General features: G+C 40.2%; 1 protein-coding gene across 1 annotated transcript in view; it reads left to right on the forward strand.

Annotated features, from left to right (window-relative positions):
* Nucleotides 1–26,249, forward strand: part of carm1 (coactivator-associated arginine methyltransferase 1) — a 39,933-nt gene that overhangs the window by 9,266 nt on the left and 4,418 nt on the right. The window contains exons 2-13 of the mRNA XM_015012562.2: nucleotides 4,731–4,856; nucleotides 5,005–5,111; nucleotides 7,636–7,740; nucleotides 7,988–8,098; nucleotides 14,758–14,935; nucleotides 15,041–15,131; nucleotides 22,147–22,228; nucleotides 22,348–22,433; nucleotides 22,745–22,834; nucleotides 22,917–23,054; nucleotides 24,314–24,403; nucleotides 24,514–24,626. Of these exons, the coding sequence (XP_014868048.2) occupies nucleotides 4,731–4,856; nucleotides 5,005–5,111; nucleotides 7,636–7,740; nucleotides 7,988–8,098; nucleotides 14,758–14,935; nucleotides 15,041–15,131; nucleotides 22,147–22,228; nucleotides 22,348–22,433; nucleotides 22,745–22,834; nucleotides 22,917–23,054; nucleotides 24,314–24,403; nucleotides 24,514–24,626 (1,317 nt within the window). The remainder of the gene's footprint in view (nucleotides 1–4,730; nucleotides 4,857–5,004; nucleotides 5,112–7,635; nucleotides 7,741–7,987; nucleotides 8,099–14,757; nucleotides 14,936–15,040; nucleotides 15,132–22,146; nucleotides 22,229–22,347; nucleotides 22,434–22,744; nucleotides 22,835–22,916; nucleotides 23,055–24,313; nucleotides 24,404–24,513; nucleotides 24,627–26,249) is intronic.

A 26,249-nucleotide genomic window follows, 5' to 3' on the forward strand; every position in this document is an offset into this window, starting at 1 on the left:
CCAATTAGTTACATCTGTCTGTATTATTTGTTTAAACATAAAACCACTCAACATTCTGGCCTAAAGCTGCTGGGGGTTTTTTTCTTCTTTTTTGTAAATTGACTCATTAAAAGGTTTTACTCTTTAACTTGAGCAACTTGCTGCTGTATGCTAATGCTCTGTTCTTAGTTGTCTGCAGGAGATCAGCTCTCTGCAGCCCAGCTGTCTCTGTGTGAAGCACAGTCAGATGCTATCTCCTCTCTAATGTCTTTAACAGCTTTGCTGGTAATAAACTGAGCATGGCTGAGGTCACTAGAAAAGGGAGCTTGTGGAAATGACCAAGTAAAAATAGCCAGTGTTGGTTTTGTTCAGCGCTGCTGGCCCAGTTACCAAGGTTCCATTTATTGTTGGCGCTCTGTTCTGTTTTAAATGGATGGAAGAGATAAATGACCCAAGTTGTTTTACTAGCTTTGTAAAAAATATTCAGATGGAAGCGTGTCACAGAGTAATTGCTCTTCTAATTCATATTTAACAGGTTATGATTGACAGACAGGCTGTTGAACATCGCTGTTTCCACATGCTGGACAGCCACCACAGTCTGGGCTCTAAACATCATCACAACTCTTCTTCTTTTCTGCTGATTCACTCTGTAGAACACGTGTTACACATAAACATGTTATAACAAATTTTGCTGGACGATAAATTCCCAGTAATTATTGCGGTAAACAACAATGTATTCACACAGTTTTTTCCCTCTCAAAGACTAATAAGCTTGAATTTTGTACAGAACACTCCATAGTGGAACTGGAAAACATTTTAAATATCCAAAATAAAACGACAACCAAAAACAATAAATGAAAAGGAAATAAAAACCAACACACAACTGAAACCATAGATAAAATGGATTATGAACTCTAAACAAAATTGTTCTTCAGAACTAATAATCATCAGAATGGAAATTATTGAGCTCCTGTTTATTTATGTGATTAGTTGCTTATTGCAACAGACATGTTTACTTGCACGTTAGACCTGTGTGACACACTGTGTGCACAAACAAGGGATTTGACTTTGGTTTCAAGCGCTCAAAGCATCCAGACATGAAGTAGAAATACCTAAAGTTTAAGGAAAAGAGGGCTAAAAGAAATGGTATGACCGTGTGTGGATTGCTGCAGTGTTAATATGCTTATTTTGTTTCCCAGCAGAGTAGCTGACTGCTCTGGCTGCAAATTGTTCATTTTGTTAATCAGGGAAGGCCTGAGGGAAAAAACTGTCTCTGTGGCGACACCTTAAGGCAAAAGTCTAAATAGTTTGTGCCCAGGATGTGTGGTGTCTGTTCTAGAAGTGCAGAAAAAAACTGATTCTATAGAGAATCAGCATTCCTCAAAATGCTCAAAAATCAATTTTAAAATATGTTAAGTTGTGTTTGGTCCTGCTGTTTGCACGAGTGGACTTTATTTTATAAATCACTGAACAGCTTATCACCAAATCCATTACAGACCTTGCAGACCTCTCAGATCTTCTGGTTCTGCTTCTGCTCTGCATCTCCAGAACCAGAACCAAACATGGAGAAGTAGCTTTCAACTTCTATGCACCACAGATATGGAACAAACTTCCAGAAAACTGCAAAACAGCCGAAACACTGAGTTCCTATAAATCTAGATAAAAATCCCTCCTGTTTAGAGTTGCTTTAGAACCATAATATAAGAAACATTTATCAACATTTGATGTGTATTGATGATTTTGATGAGGCACTCATCACAATGTGTCTGGAAAAAAACTGTTACGCATACGAAGTGTCAGCATCACGGTGTTTCTTCAAAGCAAAAGTTGCCGCTGAACATAGCAGTCCGACTCCTTGCTCATCTTTTCACTTGTGTTTGCGACTCTGCATTACAAGTACCAGATGGCTGTGAACCAGGAGACCCTCCACAGAAGAGAAGCTTTTAGGTCAAAATAGGTAATGATTAATCTACGTTAATAGATAGACATAATGCTAACGCACTAAACTTTTTTAGGTAATGGCATGCGTTAACGTTGACAGCCTTAGTTTAAACACAAACCAGGTTCAGATAATTGATGTTTTAGCACATGCCTTTTTAACAAGCTTTGTGGCGCCACCTTAAGGCAAAAGTCTAAACTTCCCTTGTTCTCTCAGCCATTCCCGCTGCTCTGATTTGATGGTGTTTACATTATCAACAAGCATTAACGCGATTAGCCGGTAGACTACAGAGCTCTATTGTAGGCCAAACGTCCACTGTCTATATCACGTATTCCTATTGCCTAAAGCCCCTCACCAACATCCATGGAACAATGTTAACATTACTACCACAACGTTGAGAGAAATGAATGGTTCCCTAAACCTACCAGTGATTATTGCTCATGTACAATAAGTGAGTGCACACCACATAACGTGGAGTGGTTAGTGCTGATTTGTACTGTTCTACATCTAGAAGGAAGTAGCTTGTGTTGTCATTCTTAATATTAATCTCTCGAGTTATTAACACAGCTTCTTATCTTGGCTGCAGCATTGCCCCATGGTGTGGTCCTGTTTGAACAAACTACAGTTAGTCCAACATAAGACAGCGGGTCTCATCCTGAACTCGTCCAGATACAGATCAGGTTGACATCGCCTTTCTTTGTTCTTTTGTTTTTAAAGAATATTAGATCTAAAATACCAAATGTTTTGAATAATTAACTTGTTTAAGTCACACTTTAGATAATTGTGATGCATAATTGCTGTTTCATCTTCTATGATGCGATAATAATACTAGACAACAGTCGGTTGAGAACATGGAACGCCTTCCTTCACTGTTTCTATGTAACACCTGATTAATTCATGTTACAAAGTGTTAAATGGAGATTTATTATTTTAACTTTATATAAAGTGTGTTACTGATCTTGTTATGATGTGGACTCCAGGTGGAGTAGCCATTGTCATGATGATGGCTGATGGGGATCCTAGTAAACAAACAAACCAACTGCAGTATTTGGTTTCATGCTGTCATCCAGGCCCCTCTGGCCTGTGATTACATCATTTGGATTCAGTTTTTCTCCTGCTTACTGCTCAGCTTTGCTCTGCTGTAATAAACACACAAGGCTAAAGACGGGATCATCTGAGCTCCTCCTTTCTACTTGATCTGTTGTACAGGTGCTTAGCGGCTGCCCTCAGCCACCATCTCTATCAGGGACTGGATTAGCTGTGACTCAGCCTGCTCAACATCCTCACTGCTTTAATGCTTGCAGGGGAATTTGCATATGGAAATGCAGGGTTTTCCCCAGGAAACCTGCTGAGCCCGATGTTGGGGGCACTGTGGCAGCCCACCAGCTCCTCACCATGTTTTTGTGCTAAAAAATGTTAAGTTAAAAACATTTGGAGGCGCACGAGCCAGTATCATAACTTGGAAGTGATAGTGTCAGAGGTCAAGGGTCAGATACCGGATGTTGTATTTGGTGTGCAACCCCTCATTCCCAGTTTGATGCGTCAACTATAAACCTAGCTTACCTCATCTTTACTGTGACTGATGTATAAAAAACCCAAATTAAAATAAACAAACCACGCTTAGCCGGTGGAGGGGCAAGTAAAGCCTGGTGGCCCGCCAGGCTGATAATACACTGAGGGAAATGTGTTATAGAAAATGTACTGTGAGGATTTCTGGATTTTAGAAATGCATCTTGTCAGGCCAGTCAGAAATATGGTTCCATTTCATCTTAGAATGAGGCGTGCGTGACTACTGAACAGTGAAGGAGCCTTGACACTGAATGTCACTGAGTGAAGCAACACACAACTACAGAGTTTTGGAAAGACCTGTTTTCATAACTCGAGTGTGTATCAAACACATTCTGTCCCACACTGTTCCAACAGCAAGCTGTACATGTTCCACAATATAAAGTAGTGAATAATTGTGAAATGAAAAATTAATGTTTATTCATTTGTTAGAATGGTCCAGTCAAAGTTCAGGCCTAAGATCAATTGAGAATCTGAAACATCTAACAGCTTGGTTTCATGACTTAGCAAAAGAGAAAGCAATTTGACTCTGTCCCATATCCTGGCAACAAAACCACCACCTCTTTCTTTCCAACGATGTTTTGTCAAAAAAAAAAATTCTTTTGGCAAAAATTGACTTTTGGTGGAAATAAATTGTCACAGACTTGCCATAAAAACTGCCACACGATACACTTCACAGAGCTGTGACTCAGTGGGCCTGAATACTAACACATGCCACACTTTTCAGATTTTTATTTGTAGCAAACTCTCAAAACGCCCTTCGTTTTGCTTGTATGCCACAATCAGCAGCTCTTTGTTTGCCTGTCCAAAACATCCCAGTGCAGGAGATTAGAGTCGGACTGTGATAAAATGTGAAAGAGCTGAAGGGGTGTGAACACTTTGTGAGGTGGTGTACCAAAGTAAAAGTGCTACTTTTTACTTAAAATGTTTGTGTTTGAAACAATGTTAATGTTCTCGTTATATAACGACCCAGGATGCTCCACCTGCTGACTCATCGTTTTGTGGAAAATCTGCATCAATCCTGTTGGAGCGGTTTTAAAGTTGGCCGTTGTGACTCATCTTCAGCCTGTGGGGTGCCATTAATTGCTGAAATGTTCTCTCCCACTCAAACATTGTAAAGGCATCAATGTTCCATCATCAGCCTTTTGTTGTCCTGGTTTAGAAACAGATTTATTGGCTGTTTTTTGCTGATTTGTTTCTAACGCAGCGCTCTAAATTCACTGCATGTCCTTGTGTGTGTCTGCAGGAGAGGAGACGAGTGTGTTCAAGTGTTCAGTTTCTCGTGACACAGAGTGCAGCCGCGTAGGGAAGCAGTCGTTCATCATCACTCTGGGCTGCAACAGCGTGCTGCTGCAGTTCTCCTCGCCCGCAGGTAAAACCAGCACCATGAGACCATGCAGCCGGTGGGCTTCACCTGGCTGCAGACAAACATGATGCTGAATGAATATGAGTTTGATAGGAAAGTTGCTGTGGAAGCTCAGGTTAGTCCTGGTGACGTCGGTGTTTGTGCTCTGCTGCAGACTTTCAGTCCTTTTATAACCTTCTGAAGAACTGCCGGGGGCATGCTGGTGAGCACTCCGTCTTCAGTGAAAGAACAGAGGAGTCCTCTGCTGTACAGTATTTCCAGGTGAGGAAAACAAATGCACCCCAGATCTCTGAGCCTTTTAGGAATGAGGAAGGTATGTTTGGTAAAACAGTTTTTTTTTTTTAATCCTGTTGGAGTATTTAGTGAACACTGTCCAGCCCCCACCTCTGCTTTACCTGCCTGATTATTTTTAGTTTTTGTCTCAGAATAGACCATCAGGACAAAGAGCCTCTCTCCATATTTCTCTACAGGACTTCTTTGTGCTCTTGAGAGATTTGAAATCTAGAATTATGTAATCTAACAAGCATATCCCATCTGTTCTCACCATTAGGTCTTTAACTCAGTCACCATCGCTCATGGTTAAAGGGACAGTATCATATTAAATTGACTTTTTTTGGACTTTACATCATACTATAATGCTATTCTCTCATCAAAAACATGCCTGGCATTTTGCCTTGATTTTTTTCATGCATGTGTTAGATATCCTATGATCTCCAAGGCAACCATTTATCTGTTGAAAACAGTTGGGTGGACCTAGCTCCACCTTCAAGACGCATCTGCTCCTCAGACCTGCAGCTTCCAAGTTTGTGAGCTTCCGGCTCACAGAGCAACCAATCCCCCAAAACTCCCAGTCAGCTCCTTCAGACTAGCCAGCAGCAATTGGCAAACACTTGGTGGAACTGCGCATTTGCTGAGTTTTTTATATGATCTACTTCTCAGTGAAACGCTGGTAAAAACATTAAAGGGTTAATAGAGGAGCCATGTTGTGAAGATTTCCTGAAGGTGGCGTTTCAGACAGAGCAGGAGTTTTTAAAAGAACAGATACCAAATTTCAAGGTAGGAAATTACAAAGTCAAATTACTTTTAAGCCAATTTCCTAGATACAGCATTTGTTTATGAACTGAAGTTACATAGTTACTTGATAGTGACATTTTACAGCACAAAGTGGCTGGGAAACCCAAAATACTGCCCCTTCAACTTTTTTTTTTGCAGAAAACTCTTTCTCTTCAAGATTCTGCCATTGATCTTTCCAAACTCATCTCAGAACTTCTGAACAGAACCGGGTCACCGTAGCAGCAGAGTGCTTCTACACAGCTAGCTGGCTGGTTTTCTGAAATCCTGTGTTGCACATCCATTCTTTCTGTTCTCACCTCCCCTACCTGCACAGCAGTGTCAGCTTTCTGACAACCTCTCATCCCAGCACCGACCTTCTAGTGGCAGACATCTCAGGCTCCACAGAGAGGAAACCTCAGGCTCTTCTTTAAGGTTTTAGGTCTGAGTGTAGAAGGCTGGGTTTGCAAATTAGCCTGTGGCTAGAAAACCTTTGTACAAAACAACGGCTGCTTTGTTTTTAACATGCAACATTGTTTAATGTGCTGTCCTTGATGGAATAAACTTGAATTGAATTTGTGTTTGCATGGAGCCAGTGAGCAGATGTTTTCTCACAGAACATAAGGGTCACTGCACTCTGGTGGCCAAACTCTGCTACACCTGTGTCTTTACATATGTGTTTAAATGCTCTGCTTTGGTTCCCCTGGTTACCAGCATCACTTTCCAAAATAAAATCTCTGATTTTTGTCATGCCAAGTCCCATTTTAGATTCGAAACTTAAAAAGAGATTACAAGTGACAAAAATATTTTCAAAAGTTTTTTTTTTCCAAGTCTTCCCTCTTCTCAGTTGTCCTGAATTTGAAACTTCAGAAACCCAACAAGTTTATTGGTGGGAGAAAAAAAGCAGACTTTCCAGAAATTCAATCATCATAATTCATTTAATCAATAACATTGATTTGTTACCCAGCTCTTATTTTCCTGTCTTTTTTGTCTTTGTTTTGGTTGGTTCAGTGACATGAAAGTAACTCTTTTGATTATAGAGCCCTGCCAAAGTATTTATAGCCCCTAAACTTCTTATGTTTCCTCTTGGAAAGGCAGTTTTCACTTTGATGTAATTTTATTAGGAAGTGTAGTAATATCAGCTCATATATGGAAAATGTGTTGACAGGACTAATATTCATGAACAGCTGAAATAAAACATTTGGCTAAAGGGGCGGTGTCGGCTTGACATCATGTTATAATGTTGGTTCCTCATCAAAAACACACCTTTAGTGTTGCCTTGATTCTTTCATGTATATTGGAGAAATCCTCTAATCTCCATGGCAACCATTTAGCTGTGCAAAAGTCTGGGTGGACCTAGTTCCACCTTCGGGACACGGCTCCTCCTCAGAGCTGTAGCTTCCAGGCTCACAGAGCAGTTCTTGTCATACAGCATTTTGTAGCAACTGAAGGTAACAGCTACTTGATTGTGATATAAAATGACACTATGTGCCTGGAGAACACAAACTGCCCCTTTAAAGAAAGCCCTACATGATTCAAGGACACAGCGAACATGTGGAGGAAGAGGCGTGGATCTGATTGGCATACAGCTCAAAGACAGGGAGCAGGTCAGAGCTGGTGGCTGGTTCCCGGTTGGAGTCTGAGCCTGGGTGGACGGCCAGCTGAAAGTGAAGCAGTCTGTTCTGATGAAACTTTCATGTTCTCTAAAACCGTTTCCTGTTTGGTGTTCCGACAGTTCTACGGCTACCTCTCACAGCAACAGAACATGATGCAGGACTACGTCCGGACGGGAACCTACCAGCGGGCCATTCTGCAGAACCACACGGACTTCAAGGACAAGGTAACCTCCAGCACTGACTGAGCCGTCAGGTTCAGCTCTAAGCAGCCGGCTCTTGGAAAGGGATAAAAACGAATAAATGAAACCCAAACAAGAAGCAAATTGTTTGTTCACCAGTTCCTCATGAGAGCTCCTTAAAGTCTGCCTCCATGCTTTCTTTGGTGTACAGAAACCAGCCACATTGTCTGTGTAGAACTAATGCTTTGACTTGTGGCTCACCTTGACATTGAGTCTCCCTCCTGTTCTCCAGGTGGTTCTGGATGTGGGCTGCGGATCAGGAATCCTGTCGTTCTTTGCGGCCCAGGCTGGGGCCAGGAAGGTGTATGCAGTGGAGGCCAGCACCATGGCTCAGCATGCTGAGGTGCGTACCTGTCTGTAGGAACTGTAACCGCTACAGTGGTGCCCATGTTTGCTGGCACCCTGGGGAAAGAGGATAAAGAAAACATAAAATTGATCTTTTTAGCACAGCAACGTAACAGCATATAGAACATTTCAGAAAAACAAAAACTTTAATTTGAGTATATTTATTGAAGGGAAGAAATCACGTTAAAGAATAACAGCCGTGGAACTACATTCTAGAAGCTCTAAAGTCTTTTTTGCCTGTAGGAGTTGGTTCATCTTACTGTTGTATGTGATGACCAGTTTACAGTCAGAGTACAGCAGGCTGCATGTAGGGTCTCCTGATATTTTAAATGTCCCTTGATGCCACTCTGCACATTAAAACTACATCATGTAAAAATAAAAAACATGTTTCTGATGTATTTGTTCAAACTGTCACCATGTCATGACAGTCTGACATGAGACAGATAATCTGTGAAAAGATGGATCTCTTCCACCTCCCTAAGCTACTACTGCCGTCTGAACAAATGCGCTGATCAAAAACAACCAATCAGAGCCAGGAGGAGGGGCTTGTTGCTGTTGGTCATCCTCATGTAATCGCTGCTCACTGTGTTAATGGCGAAGAAAGAACTTACCGACTAGCCTTAGCATTGATGACAGACTTTGTTGTGGTTACATAGCATGCTGTCATGACAAAGTGACAGTTTTAATAAATATGTTTAAAAAAAAACTTTTTTAAAAATAACCATGGCTTCTCCTCAGTCCAGTGAACAGAGTCACTGGTTACTCACTAGAAGAGGCCAAAAAAACTCATCAGCTCAATCAAGTCATTTCTACTTTTAAACAAAGCTTCAGTTACATTCCTTGTCAAGGATTGTTTCTCGCTTCCAGTACTAAGGAAGTGCTGCCCTGCATGTTGGTATCTCCCTTCTGCCACTTGAATAAGTGGGTGATTCACAGGCTTCTGCAGCATGCAGAGGAGGTCATGCAGTCTTTTGGGTCAGGTGATTTGGAACAGTCACGTCTAAAAGAATCAGGGTTTTAGTCCCTGAGGACTGGAAATGAGACACTTCTCTAAAGGGAGTGGCTAGGGGTGCCATTAATTTAGCCGCTAGTGAATTTGTTAGGAACTAATGCTTAAAGTAGGTACCGGCAGCCAATTTTTTTTCTTTAGATTTTTGGTACTCTAAATGCATTTTTCTACTAAGTGTATTACCAGAAAATAGCAGAAAAAATTTCAGCCCATTATCTCTAACGGTTTTTGAGATTTTGGGGGTTAGGTGTACCTTCCCACAAACGCACCTTGGAGTAGAAAAAGATGTGGTTTTTGAAAGTCGATTACTCAAAAAATAAATCAATTTAACACTTATTTGTAATTACATTCTTTAAATAGATATAAATTATATTCTAAAACATGAAAATGTGCAGTATAATTAGCTTACTTTAAAAATGAAGGTTCTTTAAAAAATTGAATTTTTAAAATAACTGAAATTTCAATATTTACCCTGACAGCAGAGATGGCATGTTTGGGATATGATATTAAAAAATATATATTGAAACTAAGGCCCCAAAGCAATTTTTCCCAGGCTGCTATGTGATTTTAACAAGCCCAATTTTTTGTAGGGGTCTGGGACAGTCAAACAAAAAATTATTTGGCTGCAAAAATGCTTCCTAAGCTAATTTGACCGACGGAACAAAATTTCAAAAATAGACAAAATTGAGTATTTTTTGACCACTCCTCAAATTTGTATCTTTCATTGGATTTCAATGAAACTTCTTTAGTACAAGTAAATTAGGTTGCTGAACATTATAAAGACATCCATTTTTGGCTACCTTCAATAGTTTCCTTAATATTGCAGGTAGGAAAGATGGATTTTGAGGCGTTTTTTAAAAAATTCGTATTTTAGACAATTTTTGACTTGCTCCAAAATGTTTGTTGTTTTATGCGTTTCATAGAAACTTCCTTCCTAGATGTCAATTAGGCTGCTGCATCAGATAAAGACATTTACTTAGGGCTATCTTCAGTAGTTTTCTTAATAAAGCTGGCACAGAAAATATAGATTTTTCCTTTTTTTAATGGAAAATTCACTATTAGCGACCATCTGAAAAAGTGCCAAAGAAGGTGCCATTTTTCATAAAAATTGTCTAGAGTTAACAAGTAGTAGTCATCATTCACTGAAAAACAAGAAAGCAGCAATGAATATTCTCAATATCAAATTTTTTTAAGCTTTACATGTATTTGAGCTTCTACTGAAATTAGATACCCTGATTTTCTTTATTGCTCACGTTGATTTTGATTATAAAAATGAACACATCTTATTGTTAAAAAAAACACAAAATAAAACTAATAAACATGAAAAAACACCATGTTCATTTGTTTATTTTTTCATCCATGAACTGTCATGTCGGATGTTTTTCTGTACACAGACATTGGGAAATCGATCGATTTCACAGACTCTCGTCTGTGAAATCTCGCACGTTTGTGCTGCGATGTCACCAGACAAGTAAAATTAAATAGTCTATAAAAAGAGTCCGATATGAGAAATGAAGTAACAACGTATCTTTAATAACTAGCATGTATAATGAGCATTGATATTTTTGTTTCTTAACCGCTGGTTGTAGCGCAAGCGGCACACTAATGAAAAAAAAAAAAAATCCGCTCCAAGACCGAACCCATTTCTCTGAGAATATACAATCAATATTATTTATGTTATTGACCAGGTATCTAAATTCACACATATGCGCTCCATCTTCTACCACTCCGTTTTGTATTTTAAGCGTAAGCTATATAGAAACCCAGCTAAAAACAAGCAGCTTGCTAACAGGACGGCGAAGTTAGAGAAAGCCCGACCAGATTGGCAGAAACCGCCTTCCCACACCGGATTAAATAGCTGCAATCACATATCAAAATAACGCTAACTATTATCTTTACATTACTTTAAAGATATCTGATGTAAGAAGGTGTGTCTAACTTACCCAAGTATGGAATTAGTACGTCCGGAATAGAGCAGTGATCCGAACAGTCAGCAGCGTCCACAGAAGGCGGCTCCATTTTTTTATGCTAGAGGGGCGACGTGCCTTTCATTGATATGCTCGGCGCGTCACGCACATTGATTCTACAAGTGTGATTCCTGTATTATATTAAAGCTAACAAATTAATCTTTATTTTGATACCCAGTTTGTCTGGTTTATTTTTTATAATTCGTTCGCTATTTGACGAAGTTTTGATACTTTTATGATTTACAAAAAAACTAAAAAAACAATCCTTGACAAACCGGGTATGTAGAGAAAGCCTATAGTTTAAGGTTTAATATGATATCACTGTTGACTCATTTGGTCATATGTTCGTGACGCGCCAACTGATTTTCTTGAACTATGTGTCAGGAGGGGCGTTCGAATTAGCATAAATAATGCGGCTTTTCGAAAAAATTATGAAAATTACTGGGAAATTTAAAGTGTTTAATTTGCTTCAACATACATAAAACTGGTATCATTGGAAAGGAAAATCAATGAACTTTAACACAGTAGTGTTGCTTTTGGAAAAAAAATATTCTAAAAAGGACTTTTGATGGTGGGAAGTTAGGGCATTTTCTATGATCAGCGCGCGTTCTCTCCCATTCCTGAGTGGAAAGAGCGTCGCTGCCGGTACCTACTTAAAGCCAGATTTATCCTTCCTCTCTGAATAAATATCCGTAAATTAAAGATAGAATTGTTTTAAATGTTCAGTGTGAGATTATGATGCAGATTTTTGCACATGTATAGGAGGGGTGCCAATGAATGTGTCTGGCACTGTCTAATCTGATACTGTCAATGTTTTAGCCAGTTGGAAAAATGGTGGGACAAATGTGAATGTCTTAATTTGACCATGTTTTAAAGCTGCAGACTGAGGGGTCATCACAGACAGATGTGACCACACCAGCTCCTCTCTATATTCTGGTTCATCGTAGGTGATCTTAGAGAACTTGTTGATGTCTGTCAGTGGGATACAGACTGAATAAATTGAAGATTTACCAACCCAATATTGATATCTGTATCAGTTACAATATTGAAAAAATTCCAAATTTGGTATTGGTGATGATGTGTCCGATCCATAAGGGCAGATCTATCCAGTCTGGCTCTATGTTTTGTGCTCTGAGCTACGTAATGTTTATTATTATTTATTGGCTGTTCTCCTAATTGCACTGACTGAACAAATAAAAGTTGTTGTTTTTCCATGTTTGGTCAAGATTGTGAAGCTGTTGGTGTGTTTAAGTTAGCTGTACTGGTGCAGAGTTATCAGATACATTTGTAATTTAGTATATTTATATATCTGTTTTTTAAAAAAAAGCGTTTTAGGGTCATTCAATACTGTCGTTCTATATCCGCTTGGTTTCGGCTGATACCAAGTCTCAGATATCTGTATCAGAAGTGAAAAAAGTGGATCAGTGCATCCCTAGAATAAGCACAATAAGCTACATCGGGGGTGTCAAACTCCAGTCCTCAAGGGCCACTGTCCTGCAGTTTTTAGATGTGCCATAGGTACAAAACACTGGAATGAAATGGCTTAATTACCTCCTCCTTGTGTAGACAAGTTCTCCAGAGCCTTAATGACCTAATTATTCTATTCAGGTGTGGCCCTCCAGGACTGGAGTTTGACACCTGTGGGCTACATCATCACTTTAAGTTCAGGTCTAGTTTGGTCCCATTTTCTGTTTGGGTTCGCTTGTCCTTCTGCGGAGTACATTTAGAGGCAATCAGCAGCTACATGATGAACATGTTTGCTGGTATCATGTTGCTCTGCTCAGTGGAGCCCAGCCATCCCGACTGATCCTCAGGGAGAGAACTATCTCCATGCTACAGTGCTACCTGTCATTATTCTACCTATCCTGAGCTCTGAGCTAACCAACTGCTTTCTACCACAGTTCAATATTCCAAACACCGTCTCCCCATTATAAGCTGACGCCTGCTGCCAGTTCTGCGTCACTGAGTTGCCCAGCATGGTTTCTGTGTCAGTAGTTTGTATTGTTTCCATTTTACCTGCCAGACTCTAGAGGTCAAGTGAACTTGTGTTTCCAACTTTCTGACTGTTCTACTCTCTTGGACCGTTTCCAACATCATGTAGGATTGATGCCTGCAATGTTTGGTCACAGCCAGGTGGATCTGCTTCCCATTTCTCCTCCTTTAGCTGACTATTAGTGGATTACAAGGCATAGAATCTAATCTGCCAATACCAGTTTAACTGTAAATACAAGGAACTACTTTTTCTGCTTTCCACATGAGCTTCAAATTGAGCTCCAATAACGAAATGTTGGTAGTAAAATCAAAGCGATTTCTCAGCTTGTAGTGCTGTGTCTCTCTGCATTGCTGAATATCTACAGATCCATTAAAGCTCTCAGCGTTATGGTTCAGATGTCTTTATAAAGAACAGAAGACTGACAGCATGACTAAAGTCTTCAGCATTATATATTAGCACTTAGCTCAGGCATTACTAGCTGCAGACCTCAGTGTGAGTGTTCCCTGTAGAATCAGCCGAACTCTGACTAAAGATTTCTAAAGATTCCCAGTGTCTCCTAATCCATCATGTTCCCAGACAGGCAGACCGCACTCTGCTGGAGGATAAAACGGCTCCTCCTTCCTGTTATCAGCTGTAATAAGGGTCTGGATGAACAGCTGCTTCCTGTCAGGAAGCTCCACATTCTGACTTCATACTGACAGAGCAACAGCTGAGCTATCTTCACTCAGCAACAGTGTCCACACAGAAGGCTGTTACAGTCAGTATGACTGTAATTTGTGATGCTTTGTTCACTGATCAGTTTTACTTGGACCAGCTGATCACCAGTCAGGGCCGGTCAAATAGATAACTTTATAAGTTTTTAATGAAACGATTATTTTAGTAATTGATCAAGATATCGATTAATTGGATCAAAATATTGTCACATTCAGCAAATTTCTCATCTATACCACTAAAATATTCTTTTAATACAATATTAGAAATACATTAACAAATAACGTAATAACATTTTTAAATAATTTAAACAGAATTTCTGTAGTCAATGCTTGATCATTTTTAGCCAAGTTTGCAGCTAAATGGTAAAATTGTAAATGGACTGAACTTATACAGCACTTTTCCAATCATTTTGACCTCTCAAAGCTCTTTATGCTAGAGTCATGTTCATGCATTCACACTCAGACACACTCATTTATACACTGATACACAGATCAGTAGGCAACTAATAAATACTTGTCCAGTCTAGCAGAAAGAGTTACATCAGTACAGGACTGATCTATTGGTTATGGTTTGAATTTACTGATTAATTGTTGGATAGAAAAAGGTTCTTATAGGAGATTTTTTTGGGGGGAGGGGAAATGGAATCAGGTGAAGGTAAAACTACCACTTGAGGAGTTCTGGAGAGAAGAGAATTACAAAGAATCTTTTATCTTAAATGCAAAAGGTTTTTTTTTTGTACAGTTTTGCAAGCAAATTGCCTGTTTTTTGGGTTTTTATACTCCAGTTAATGATTAATCGGTTTCTAAATTTAGCTGACAGTTATCCAATAATTGTTTCAACCCAAGTCACACTGATTTATTGCTGCATCGCTGCACTTTTCTAACCTTTATACACACCTGTTCCATTTAGAGTCCAGCCTGTGGAGCACTGCAGAATCAGTTCTAAGAGAACATGTTTCCGTGTTTCCCCTGCAGGTGCTGGTGAACAGCAACCGCCTGAGTGAGCGGGTGGTGGTGATCCCCGGGAAGGTGGAGGAGGTGTCGCTGCCAGAGCAGGTGGACATCATCATCTCAGAACCGATGGGCTACATGCTGTTCAATGAGCGCATGCTGGAGAGCTACCTGCATGCCAAGAAGTTCCTGAAACCCAACGGTGAGGAGGTCGGGGACTCTGGATGAAACGCACCCTGTGACAGGTTCTGCACATGTGCAGCTGTATAGAAAGCCCCTGACTTTCTGCTGCTGCTGTGTGTTGCAGGTAAAATGTTCCCCACCATCGGAGACGTGCACCTGGCTCCCTTCACAGATGAACAGCTCTACATGGAGCAGTTCACCAAGGCCAACTTCTGGTGAGGATGAGCAAGATGCAATTCAAAGGAGTTAGACACATGGATAGAAAATTAGTTGCTTAAATAGAAAATTTCTGAAGAAATTTAAACTGCCAAAGTTTAAATTTGGTTGGAACCCAGCATTCTGATGCTAAAAAATTACCATCAATGCTAAAGTAAGCTACAACGTACTCAATAGCATGTTGAGTAACATGGAATTACTCTATTCAGTATGTTAAAATTAGTTATAAGCTAAAATTTCCAAAATGTTAATGTTAACCTAAATGCTGTCAGTAGCATGTGGGGCATCACTAGCATGTTGTCTTACATTGACTTCCTCCACTCAGTATACTAAACATAGCTAATGCATAAAAAAATAACTAAAGATGCTTGTTATAGGGAAAGGCTACAGTTAGACTGCTAGTGTCTGCTAGCAGTGCACTGCTAATGTTTGTGCTAATGTTAATGCACTGCCTTCTGATTTTTCTCTCAACACCAAATTAATAACATGTAATATTATTGTTTATAAATCATAAACTGTTTTGAAATGCTGCTTATCTGCTTAGACACAAGAAATTTACAGTTAAATTTTACAAAAGTAAAAATCAGATGTTTACTTCGTGGCACTTTGTTACCAGAAAACGCTTAGCAACAGATTAACAACAAATATTATGGTTCAAAAAACATAAGATTTCTTCTGCTCTTTTTAAGTACTACTTATTTTACAGTACTTACTACTTAACAAGAATTGTGTAGTTGGTGTATTTAGCAGAAAAGCGAATATGTTTTCTTTTTCCATTGGCAAATATATTATAAAACAAACATTCAACAAGAGTAAAAATCTGATTTATACTTCGTTACCAGAAAAAAAAAATGCTCATCTCCTAACACCAAATGAATAACAAGTAGTATTATTGCTTATAAAACACAAGCTCTTTTGAAACACTGCTTATCTGCTTAGACACAAGAAATTTACAGTTGTTAAATTTTGCAAAAGTAAAAATCAGATGTTTACTTCGTGGCACTTCGTTACCAGAAAATGCGCTTATCTCTTAGCAACAGTTTAACAACAAATATTGTTACTATTCAAAAAACATAAGCCTTTTAGCCTTAATTTAGCTTTACTTTAGCCTTGCTTTGCAAGTGAGAGGAATATTGAGGCTTTTATTTTAAAATTTTAGGTAAGCTTCATTTTAAAAGGCCTCACTAATCCCTTGAGTAAAACCAGTCATATAATGCCCAAAACGGCAAATACCTTCTATGAAAAATGTGATGGTTATTTTATTGGGTATGTGTTGCTCTTATTTTGACAGTCCAAAGTGGTTGTCAGTTTAAGGGCATTTGGAACTTACCTTCTTTGCTCTTCTGCCATTTTGTTTGTAGTAAGTTTTCCTCTAGTCAGGTGTTGTCTCTGTAGTTCTAACTGGAAGCTCTGTAGGAACTGAGCATTCCTCCATCTCTGTAGTTCTCTACATTTCTGCTCTCCTCAGTGTTCTATTTCTATGGTAATTAATCCTCTCTGAAATCTGTCATGTGTGAGTGAGACACAGAGGGGCAGACAAAATTTTAACTCTGTTTTGAGTCTAACTGACACAAAAGAGTGTCAGAATTTGTTTTGATTTGAATTTGGCTCATTTTTCACTAATTATGTTGCCATGGTTACTCAAAATGACAACAAAAGTAATAGCACCCCTCACGGGATCGAGCCACACGTTTTGTTATATATGTATTGAGTGGAAACGCAGCGACATGAGTCGCATTAGCGATGAAGGGAAGCGGCAGTTATTTTGAGGTAGGGCTGTTGTAAACGAATATTTTAGTAATCGAGTAATCTATCGATTATTCTTACGATTAATCGAGTAATCGGATAAAAAAAAAAGTAAAATGAAATATTGGTAAATCTGGCATAATACCGGTGTTACTATCAGATATCAATATCAGTCCAATTTTTCATATTTGAGCATCCCTAACAGTTGCTTTTTTGTAGTTTAGAAAACTAACCTGTAACAATAATAGCTCACTTTCTAAGTTAACCAGAAGAAAAGTTATAGAAAAATCTGAAATTATATTGAATTTAATAACAAAGAGGCAGGCTCACAAATATGCTTATAAAAAATGTCTACAATCCAGCTTTTAGTTTATGTATTCATCTTCAGTGAGTTTAATAGATTAATTAAACTCACCTTGCCACCTAACCTGTCATGCTTTGGGTTTGAAAATACGGGAAATGCCGCCTGGAGTGGGAGGAGAGGGTGAATGAAGAACGTAAGATGGGGTGGAGGGGAGGAAATAGACCAGCGGACTGACGAACCGTTAGACCGGGGGACGAACACGGGGGGAAGCAATACGGGATATTTACGACACCTTCACTGGTCACACTCAGAAACTCATCTACCAGCCATGTACGATGCGCTCCGCCACCCGTTTCTTCAGACCGGGATATGAAATTTATTGTGCGGTTCGTCGGTAAAGCTACATTTACACGGTAAGCATCAGCTACTCAGCCGCCCGCCCTGTTCAGTCTATCCGCTCACCTCAGCGCTCTTCCCGCCGTTCGCTTTCAACCAGCAGCCCCGGAGGAGAAATGCTGCCGTACTCCAGGCATTCCCCAGTCATTTTAAGGATGCTTATTGGTTCCCCAAAAACGATAAAAAGTCGGGCATTATCATCAATCAATAAAATCCCCACGGGCCAATCTTGAAGATTGGACTTTATGCCGCTGAGACTTAGCTTTTGTCAACAACTCAGAGGCGGAAGTGAGAGCTCCGCGCAACGCAAATGAAGTCCCGGCCGGAACACGGTGCGCTAACTAATAAAACATAAATTAACGAAGCTTCGAGGCAGGTAAATTTTCCTCGAGGAATTTTAGTAATCGAGGTACTCGAATCATTCGAGGAATCGTTTCAGCCCTATTTTGAGGTGTAGAATAGTAGGTGCCTGCCATGCAATGCATGGATTCCTTGCTTTGCAAGGCATTTCAATGCCTCCATGCAATGCATGGCAGGCCCCAATATTTGTCAACCTAAATAATTTTACAGTCGGCATGTCTTTGCTTAGAAAATCTTAAGGTGGAAACAAATGTAACAGTTGGATTATAGATGCCATCAAATCAGGACACAACGGGCTCTTTGCACCTACGGCGTTGACGTCACATCTCCAGGAGCTAATGCAGCTCACTTGTTTCCGCTTTGAGTTACCATGACTGGTAGAAAAGACTAAGTCGTATTTCAGATGCAAAAAAGGCAATACTATGAACATTGTTGTCTTCCTAATATAATGGGCTTTTAAGTTTTCATTAATTTCCAAGCGATCCTGAATTAAGAAGATGGTGGCTTGTAAATATTTGTCACTACCAGTTAAAGCTAACGCTGCACAACACAAAGCTTGCAGCCTTCACTTCACTCCGGATCAGCCTAAAAATACCAGGGACACGGATGGTAAATAAAGGAGCCTCCCTGAGTTATTTCCATGGAATCACTTCTGTATTCACCCTGAAAGAGTTTATGGGAACAAGAGAGCAGACCAGAGTCAGCAGCCGAGCAACTGATCCGCCTGTACATACTGCTGTAAACACCGTCCTATCTGAGCTCTTCACAAGAAACTTGCAGAGGTAATAAAACGAAATAACACAGAGACATTACGCAACACGGTCATATTTTTCTAAAAGCAGCAACTTTGAACCTGAACAGCTGAACTAGATCTCTGACACCAGAGCTGTGCTATTGTTAAGCTATGAGGCTTGTTGTGCTTTGTCAGGCTTCGGAAGTAAAAAGCCCGAACCGTAACCTCCCCCGTTAGTCTGTGACACTAACGACAATAAACACACATAATATACAGGTGCTGGTCATAAAATTAGAATATTGTGATAAAGTTCATTATTTTCCATAATGTCATGATAAAAATTAAATTGTCATATATTTTAGATTCATTGCACACCAACTGAAATATTTCAGGTCTTTTATTGTTTTAATTTTGATGATTTTGGCAAACAGCTCTTGAAAACCCAAAATCCCTGTCTCAAAAAATTAGAATATTATGAAAAGGTTCTCTGAACGAGCAATAAAAATAATCATCTGAATCAACAAAGTAACTCTAAACACCTGAAAAAGATTCCTGAGGCCTTTAAAAACTTCCAGCCTGGTTCGTTACTCAAAACCGCAATCATGGGTCAGACTGCTGACCTGACTGCTGTCCAGAAGGCCATCACTGACATCCTCAAGCAAGAGGGTGAGAAACGGAAAGAAATTTCTGAACGAATCGGCTGTTTGCAGAGTGTTATATCAAGGCACCTCAGTGGGAAGTCAGTAGGAAGGAAAAAGTGTGGCAGAAAACGCTGCACAACGAGAAGAGGTGACCGGACCCTGAGGAAGATTGTGGAGAAGGGCCGATTCCAGACCTTGGGGGAAGCAGTGGACTGAGTCTGGAGTAGAAACATCCAGAGCCACTGTGCACAGGCGTGTGCAGGAAATGGGCTACAGGTGCCGCATTCCCCAGGTCAAAGGTCAAGCCACTTTTGAACCAGAAACAGCGGCAGAAGCGCCTGACCTGGGCTACAGAGAAGCAGCACTTTGGACCACTGTTGTTCAGTGGTCCAAAGTACTTTTTTCGGATGAAAGCAAACTTTGCATGTCATTCGGAAATCAAAGTGCCAGGCTCTGGAGGAAGACTGGGGAGAAGGAAATGCCAAAATGCCAGAAGTCCAGTGTCAAGTACCCACAGTCAGTGATGGTCTGGGTGCCATGTCAGCTGCTGGTGTTGGTCCACTGGGTTTTATCAAGGGCAGGATCAATGCAGCAGCTATCAGAAGATTTTGGAGCACTTCATGCTTCCATCTGCTGAAAAGTTTTATGGAGATGAAAATTTAATTTGGTCTGGAATCGGCCCTTCTCCACAATCTTCCTCAGGGTCCGGTCACCTCTTCTCGTTGTGCAGCGTTTTCTGCCACACTTTTTCCTTCCTACTGACTTCCCACTGAGGTGCCTTGATATAACACTCTGCAAACAGCCGATTCGTTCAGAAATTTCTTTCTGTTTCTCACCCTCTTGCTTGAGGATGTCAGTGATGGCCTTCTGGACAGCAGTCAGGTCAGCAGTCTGACCCATGATTGCGGTTTTGAGTAACGAACCAGGCTGGGAGTTTTTAAAGGCCTCAGGAATCTTTTTCAGGTGTTTAGAGTTACTTTGTTGATTCAGATGATTATTTTTATTGCTCGTTCAGAGAACCTTTTCATAATATTCTAATTTTTTGAGACAGGGATTTTGGGTTTTCATGAGCTGTTTGCCAAAATCATCAAAATTAAAACAATAGAAGACCTGAAATATTTCAGTTGGTGTGCAATGAATCTAAAATATATGACAATTTAATTTTTATCATGACATTATGGAAAATAATGAACTTTATCACAATATTCTAATTTTATGACCAGCACCTGTACTTGAAAATAAGAAAAATATTGTCCGTTAGAATGTTTAGATACTTAAATAGCACATTTTACAAGAACAATGTCCGAGAATATTGCCTACTAGCATAAGCTAAGGTTAATGTTAGCCACAAAGTTTAAGTAAAACTCACCCTCATATCACTAAATGTATAACGAGGCGTACATCTTAAAACCTTTTTCCAGCTTACTTGTTGGGGCTTCGGATTGATGTACAAAAATTGGCCAAGCCCTGCAAGCACCTTGTGTAAAAGGCCATTTTCAATAGATCGGAAACAATCGAGCCGCTTTTCCCCAAATGCAGAAGTTGAGGTGCAAAGAGCCCATTCCTTATTTCCTCTTTTCACTCTGCCAGCATTTTTTTAAGTGTCATCAGCAGCGTTTGCTGCTGTTCCACTCAATAGGAAGCCCAGGGTGCTGCTGTGTGTCTGAGCCTGTAGTAAGGCACTGGCTGAGCACTTTTTACACACAATGCAGGTTATTCTACCAGTTCTGCTTCTGTTGTAGCTCCTTTTTCTGTTAGGTGAGACAAACGGCAGATAAAACTTAAAACTATTCACACCTCTCGTAATACCAACAAACATGAGTTAAATGAACACAAAAATCAAATGTTTTGCTATATAAAGGATTCCTTTAAGTCCAAAACACAGTGAACAATATTAGTTGTTTATGAGCTCACTACACCAGCAGGAAATAGCTGTTTTGAATACTTTAGCCACATTTAGCTACGCTGCTGTTAGCTTTACAAAAATGCGACATTTTATAATGTTTTAGGGCTGTATTGTTCAATTTAATGACAAGAAAGGGAAGGAAGTACCCATAAGAGATAAACTCAACCGTACTGGACTATCTGTGATTAAAACACTCATTGCAATAGAGTTCCAACAGCCTAAACTCTTGTTAGCTTTAGCTGCAGCACCTGCAACCTGCTCTGTTTGGAACAGGCTCTAAACTAAGGGTTATCTTATTGTTTATTATTGTGTTAAATTTCTTATAAGAATTTTGATTTTTCTTTTTCATGATAAATTCCAATTGATATTTAAAACACTCCAAAACTGTCTGTATTGATTGTTAGTTTTAATATTTTCTCCACTGTTTGTTCAATGAGAATATCAATCCATATTTGAAAATATGATTAAAAGCAAACTGCTTTTAATCACTTACACTGTAAGTCCTCTGACAGACACACTGCCTGCAGCTAAAGTTAAGTTATATAAATCAGACTTCTTTCTGTGACTGGAGTCCTAATGAGGCAGATTACAGATGGTGTTTGTTTGTGTTTTGTCATACAGTTGCATAACAAAGGAGTAATAAATAGTTCTTTACATCACTTAATGCCATCACAATATTTTAAGTTTTAAGTTTTATCACAATATTTTATCACAAAATATTGTGATAAAACTTTTAAGTCCACTCCTATTCTAAATATGGTAAAGATACATCATGAAAGCTCCTACATTGATCCTCCAAAGCTGCTATGTCTGCGCAGACACAACCTACTGTGAATACGGTTCTAGAGAACAGAGAAATGTGTCAAACAACATAGTTTTAGATGAAAGTCTTTGTTGGCTGTTGAAATGAGTAATCTCGTCCCTTCAGGTATCAGCCCTCGTTCCACGGCGTTGACCTCTCTGCTCTGCGGGGAGCTGCAGTGGATGAGTACTTCCGCCAGCCCATTGTGGTGCGTAACTCACTGATTAACACAGAGTGCAGGTCTGGTTTGGTGGTTTGGAGGAAATGGCAGCAGAACTTGGTGCTGGACTCTGTGTGAACTGGATCCTGTGACATTGCCCCCTGCAGGACACGTTTGATATCCGCATCCTGATGGCCAAGTCAGTTAAATACACGGTGAACTTCTTGGAGGCCAAAGAGGAGGATCTCTACAGGTCTGTGAATGTGATAGAGCTCTAGCCATCTAAGATGTTAACTCTGTGAAAGTTTGTTTTTAAGGCTGCGTATGGTATCTGGTTTAAGGCATTTTTAAATATTGCTTTATTGTGGCTCATTGAAAACTTTGGTTATTATTTTATTTGTTATGTGGTATGTCTTTAAGTTTTTAATTTCACAAAGGGATAACGAGACATAATTTTGATTTCCTTGAGTGTCTGCTCCATCTGATGAGTTGACTGTAAAGTAGACTTTGAGACTGTGTTCTCTCTGTAGAGTATCTGCTTACTGCCTCTTGCTTTGCTCTCAGGATAGAGATTCCTTTCAAGTTCCACATGATGCACTCCGGCCTGGTACATGGCCTGGCCTTCTGGTTCGATGTGGCCTTCATGGGATCAGTGTAAGTCCTCTGACAGACACGCACCGCCTGTGGTTTGAACTGGATTCCAACAGCTTGTCTCTCACCTGTCCCCCCCATGTAGGATGACCGTGTGGCTGTCCACAGCCCCCACAGAGCCCCTCACCCACTGGTACCAGGTGCGCTGCCTGCTGCAGTCGCCACTTTTCGCTAAAGCTGGGGACACGTTGTCTGGCACGGCCATGCTGGTGGCCAACAAAAGGTAGCTCCATGATGTATTCACTCTGGTTTTAATCGAAATATAATTAGACTCCAAAGTGTTCAGAGAGCACAAATCACACTCAAGTGGATTTTCCTTTCCTTTTATAACTTCACAACCACAACTGTGGTTTATTAGCTGGGGTTCTGAAGGAATGGACCAATACAAAGTAGAACATCATTGGGAATTTGAAGAAAAAGCTTAGAATTGAACAATAAATTAATTTCACTCTTTTTTTCTGCAAACATTTAGGGTTAATTTCAATAGTTGCCTTCAGAAGTCACCCAGTTAGGAAACAGGCCAGCTGTGTTACATCTGAGCATAAATCCTGCTGCTCTGGGTCAGTCTGATGCCGTTCAGACCCAACGAGATCTGAGGGGTGTCTGGTGTACATGCAAAGTCCATGTGGACACCAGTCTAGGGTGATTCGAGAAGTCTCATGTCAGAAAGTCTTACGGTGTGGGAAAACCTTTGACATGGTTAGATCAAAAGGACATCAATTAAACATGACATGAATTAAAAAATTTAAAGGCCCAGTTTTAAGGAGATAACTTTTTCTCATTTTTAATCCTGTTTTCTGTGGTGCGAATTTGTCCTAGTTGAGCCACTTTTTTTTTTTTTCTACTTTTTTTTTGGGTAAATGTGTTGTATTGGTGTAGGTACAAATACAGGTCAGCAGGTCATCAAAGTGGGTTCGGGTGAGACAAAAATGTCAAAGCATCTGACTTCAAAGCGTCCAACCTGAGGCGTTTGACAAGTGAAAGACATTCTGTCTGAACACTTTGTCAGAGAACAATGGGCATCCTGAAATTAAGTGATTAAGAATTGGAAGTTTTCCACAAACCATCTGAGGGTCACATCAAGCATGTAGGAGGTTTTCTGATCAATGAGATCCCAAACGATCCACACTATAAAGCACGGTGGTGGCAGCATCATCAGGTGGGGATGTTTGTTCTTCCTCATGGAAAGATCAGCAGATGACTGTAGCTAAGCACAGAAGACCTGAGACTAAACATCCAGCCAAAATTCTTCATGTTACAGTGGCCTAGTCAAAGTCCAGACTTGAAGCTGCCACTGATTCTGGCAAGACTTGGAAACTTCTACTCTCCACTCAACAGACTTATTCAGTTTTAGCCATTTAACAAGCTGGGCTGGAGCTGCAGCTTTTCAGATGTTTGTACGCTACACATTTTGAAACCCATCTCTCACGTCTTGTTGAATTATTTTATTAATATTTGCTCTAATCCTTTCTGTCCCTCCAGACAAAGCTACGACATCAGTATTGTTGCCCAGGTGGACCAGACCGGATCAAAGTCCAGCAACCTCCTGGACTTGAAGAACCCCTTTTTCAGGTGAGTTCCCCCCCTCACTGCAGCTGGTTGCCACGGTGCCCGTAGGACCACACACACTGATTGCTGTGTGTGTGTGTCTTTCATCTCCAACCGTGTTTTTCTGTGTGCAGGTACACAGGCTCAACCCCCAATCCCCCTCCTGGCTCACACTACACCTCCCCCTCTGAGAACATGTGGAACACAGGCGCCGCCTACAGTATGAGTCAGGGGATGGCTGTATCAGGTGAACACAGAAACACTCAGATTAAAGCTGCCCCCCCTCCACACCCTCCTCTGTCTGGCTCCAGTCCCTCCTGCCCCCCCACCAGGCATGAGGCTATTTTAAGACACTGGCAGAACTTGAAACCCTCTCTCAGCTTTCTTAGCTGAGTCTGAAGGGACAGCACTGCAGAGGTCCTCCCATCCAGCCAATTAGAAAACAGTTTAACAGACTTAAAGCTGCAGTACATAATTTTCATGAAAAATATGTTTTATACTTGTCAATCTTGTGTACTTTCTGCTAAATGTGCTAATGGTGGAGAAGCAACTCACTATTCCAGGAAATCTGTTTATCCGCCATCACTGGTTGCCATGCTAACTAGCCTTAGCATTCATGGCAGGATCTGCTGACAAAGAGAAGCTGCAGCGTAGCAGAGATAATGGAAGGATATGAGCAGTGCTTACATATGGGTGATTGACGGCGCCACAGCACTCCTCCTGGCTCTGATTGGTTGTTTCTGATGGTGCTGTTTATTTCTGCAGTTATCACTGGGAAGAGGTGGAGCTTTACGTTTTCAGACGATCTGTCTCATACTGTGCTGTCATGACATTGCCATGGCAATAGTTTTAAGAAATATGTAAAACATATTTTTATTAAGTTACATACCTCAGCTTTAATGTAGCAGACATTTTTTTACTCTTGTCTTTGCAAATATACAAAGACAAGAGTTTGGTGTCATGATAAACACCAAACACTTGGTATTTTTGACACCATGCTTTTGTCAGCCTTCATGTTTAAATTTGCTTCATATTTCTCTCCCACCATTAAACTCCCTCAATCGGAATGCCTTGTGTACCTGAACAGAACATTGAAGTCAGACTTACATCAACCTGACCCTAACTAACCTCTGACTGTTCAGGTCAGGCTATTGATCCTATTGATCCACATTTTGGGAATAAGAGGGGATGATAATCTATCAGGATAATCCATGCATCCACTCTGTCTGAAGATATTTTAATGAGAGCTTAAAGTGAAATGAGAGGAACCTTCCCAGTGATGGGTTTTTATAAATGGGTCTTTGCAGACATCCAGTCAGGCTCCAGTACTTTGCTCACTGTCATGTGGAGTAAAATGACACCAGATTTCATCTGCAGCATGATATTCATGGATTAAAGTCATTCAGCTCTTCCTAGAGGTTCAGTGCCTTGCTCGGGGGAACTTTGGCATGTGCTGAGAGGAAGCAGGAGTCGAAACCCAACCAGTCCATTACCAGACACACACATACTGTGGATCATGCTGATGCTCTGGATGCTGCGGTCTCCCACTGAGTGCTTCCTGGCAGTTAGGCTGGACTTAAAGTTTTGTTGTGATGTTTTGTGGCACTATGATAACAAAAATAAATATTTCTTATTACTTTTTTAGGTAACAGAATGGTTGTGACTGTATGAAACGATCAAAGGCCCACAAACACAAATACTGCTTTTGAGAAACACCCATTTGTAATGAGCTTCTTTAGCTCAGCAGTCACATGAAAAGTGATTTTTATCACTAAGCTGCACACAGTAGCTGCATTTAATCATATTTACCTTTTCATTGATACTCCCATTAAATAAACAGTGGGAAAAAAAGCCTCAACAATATAAACAT

The sequence above is a fragment of the Poecilia mexicana genome, unplaced genomic scaffold (assembly GCF_051168715.1).
Source record: "Poecilia mexicana isolate PSO_F unplaced genomic scaffold, ASM5116871v1 scaffold_8, whole genome shotgun sequence".
NCBI classification, from domain to species: Eukaryota; Metazoa; Chordata; class Actinopteri; order Cyprinodontiformes; family Poeciliidae; genus Poecilia; species Poecilia mexicana.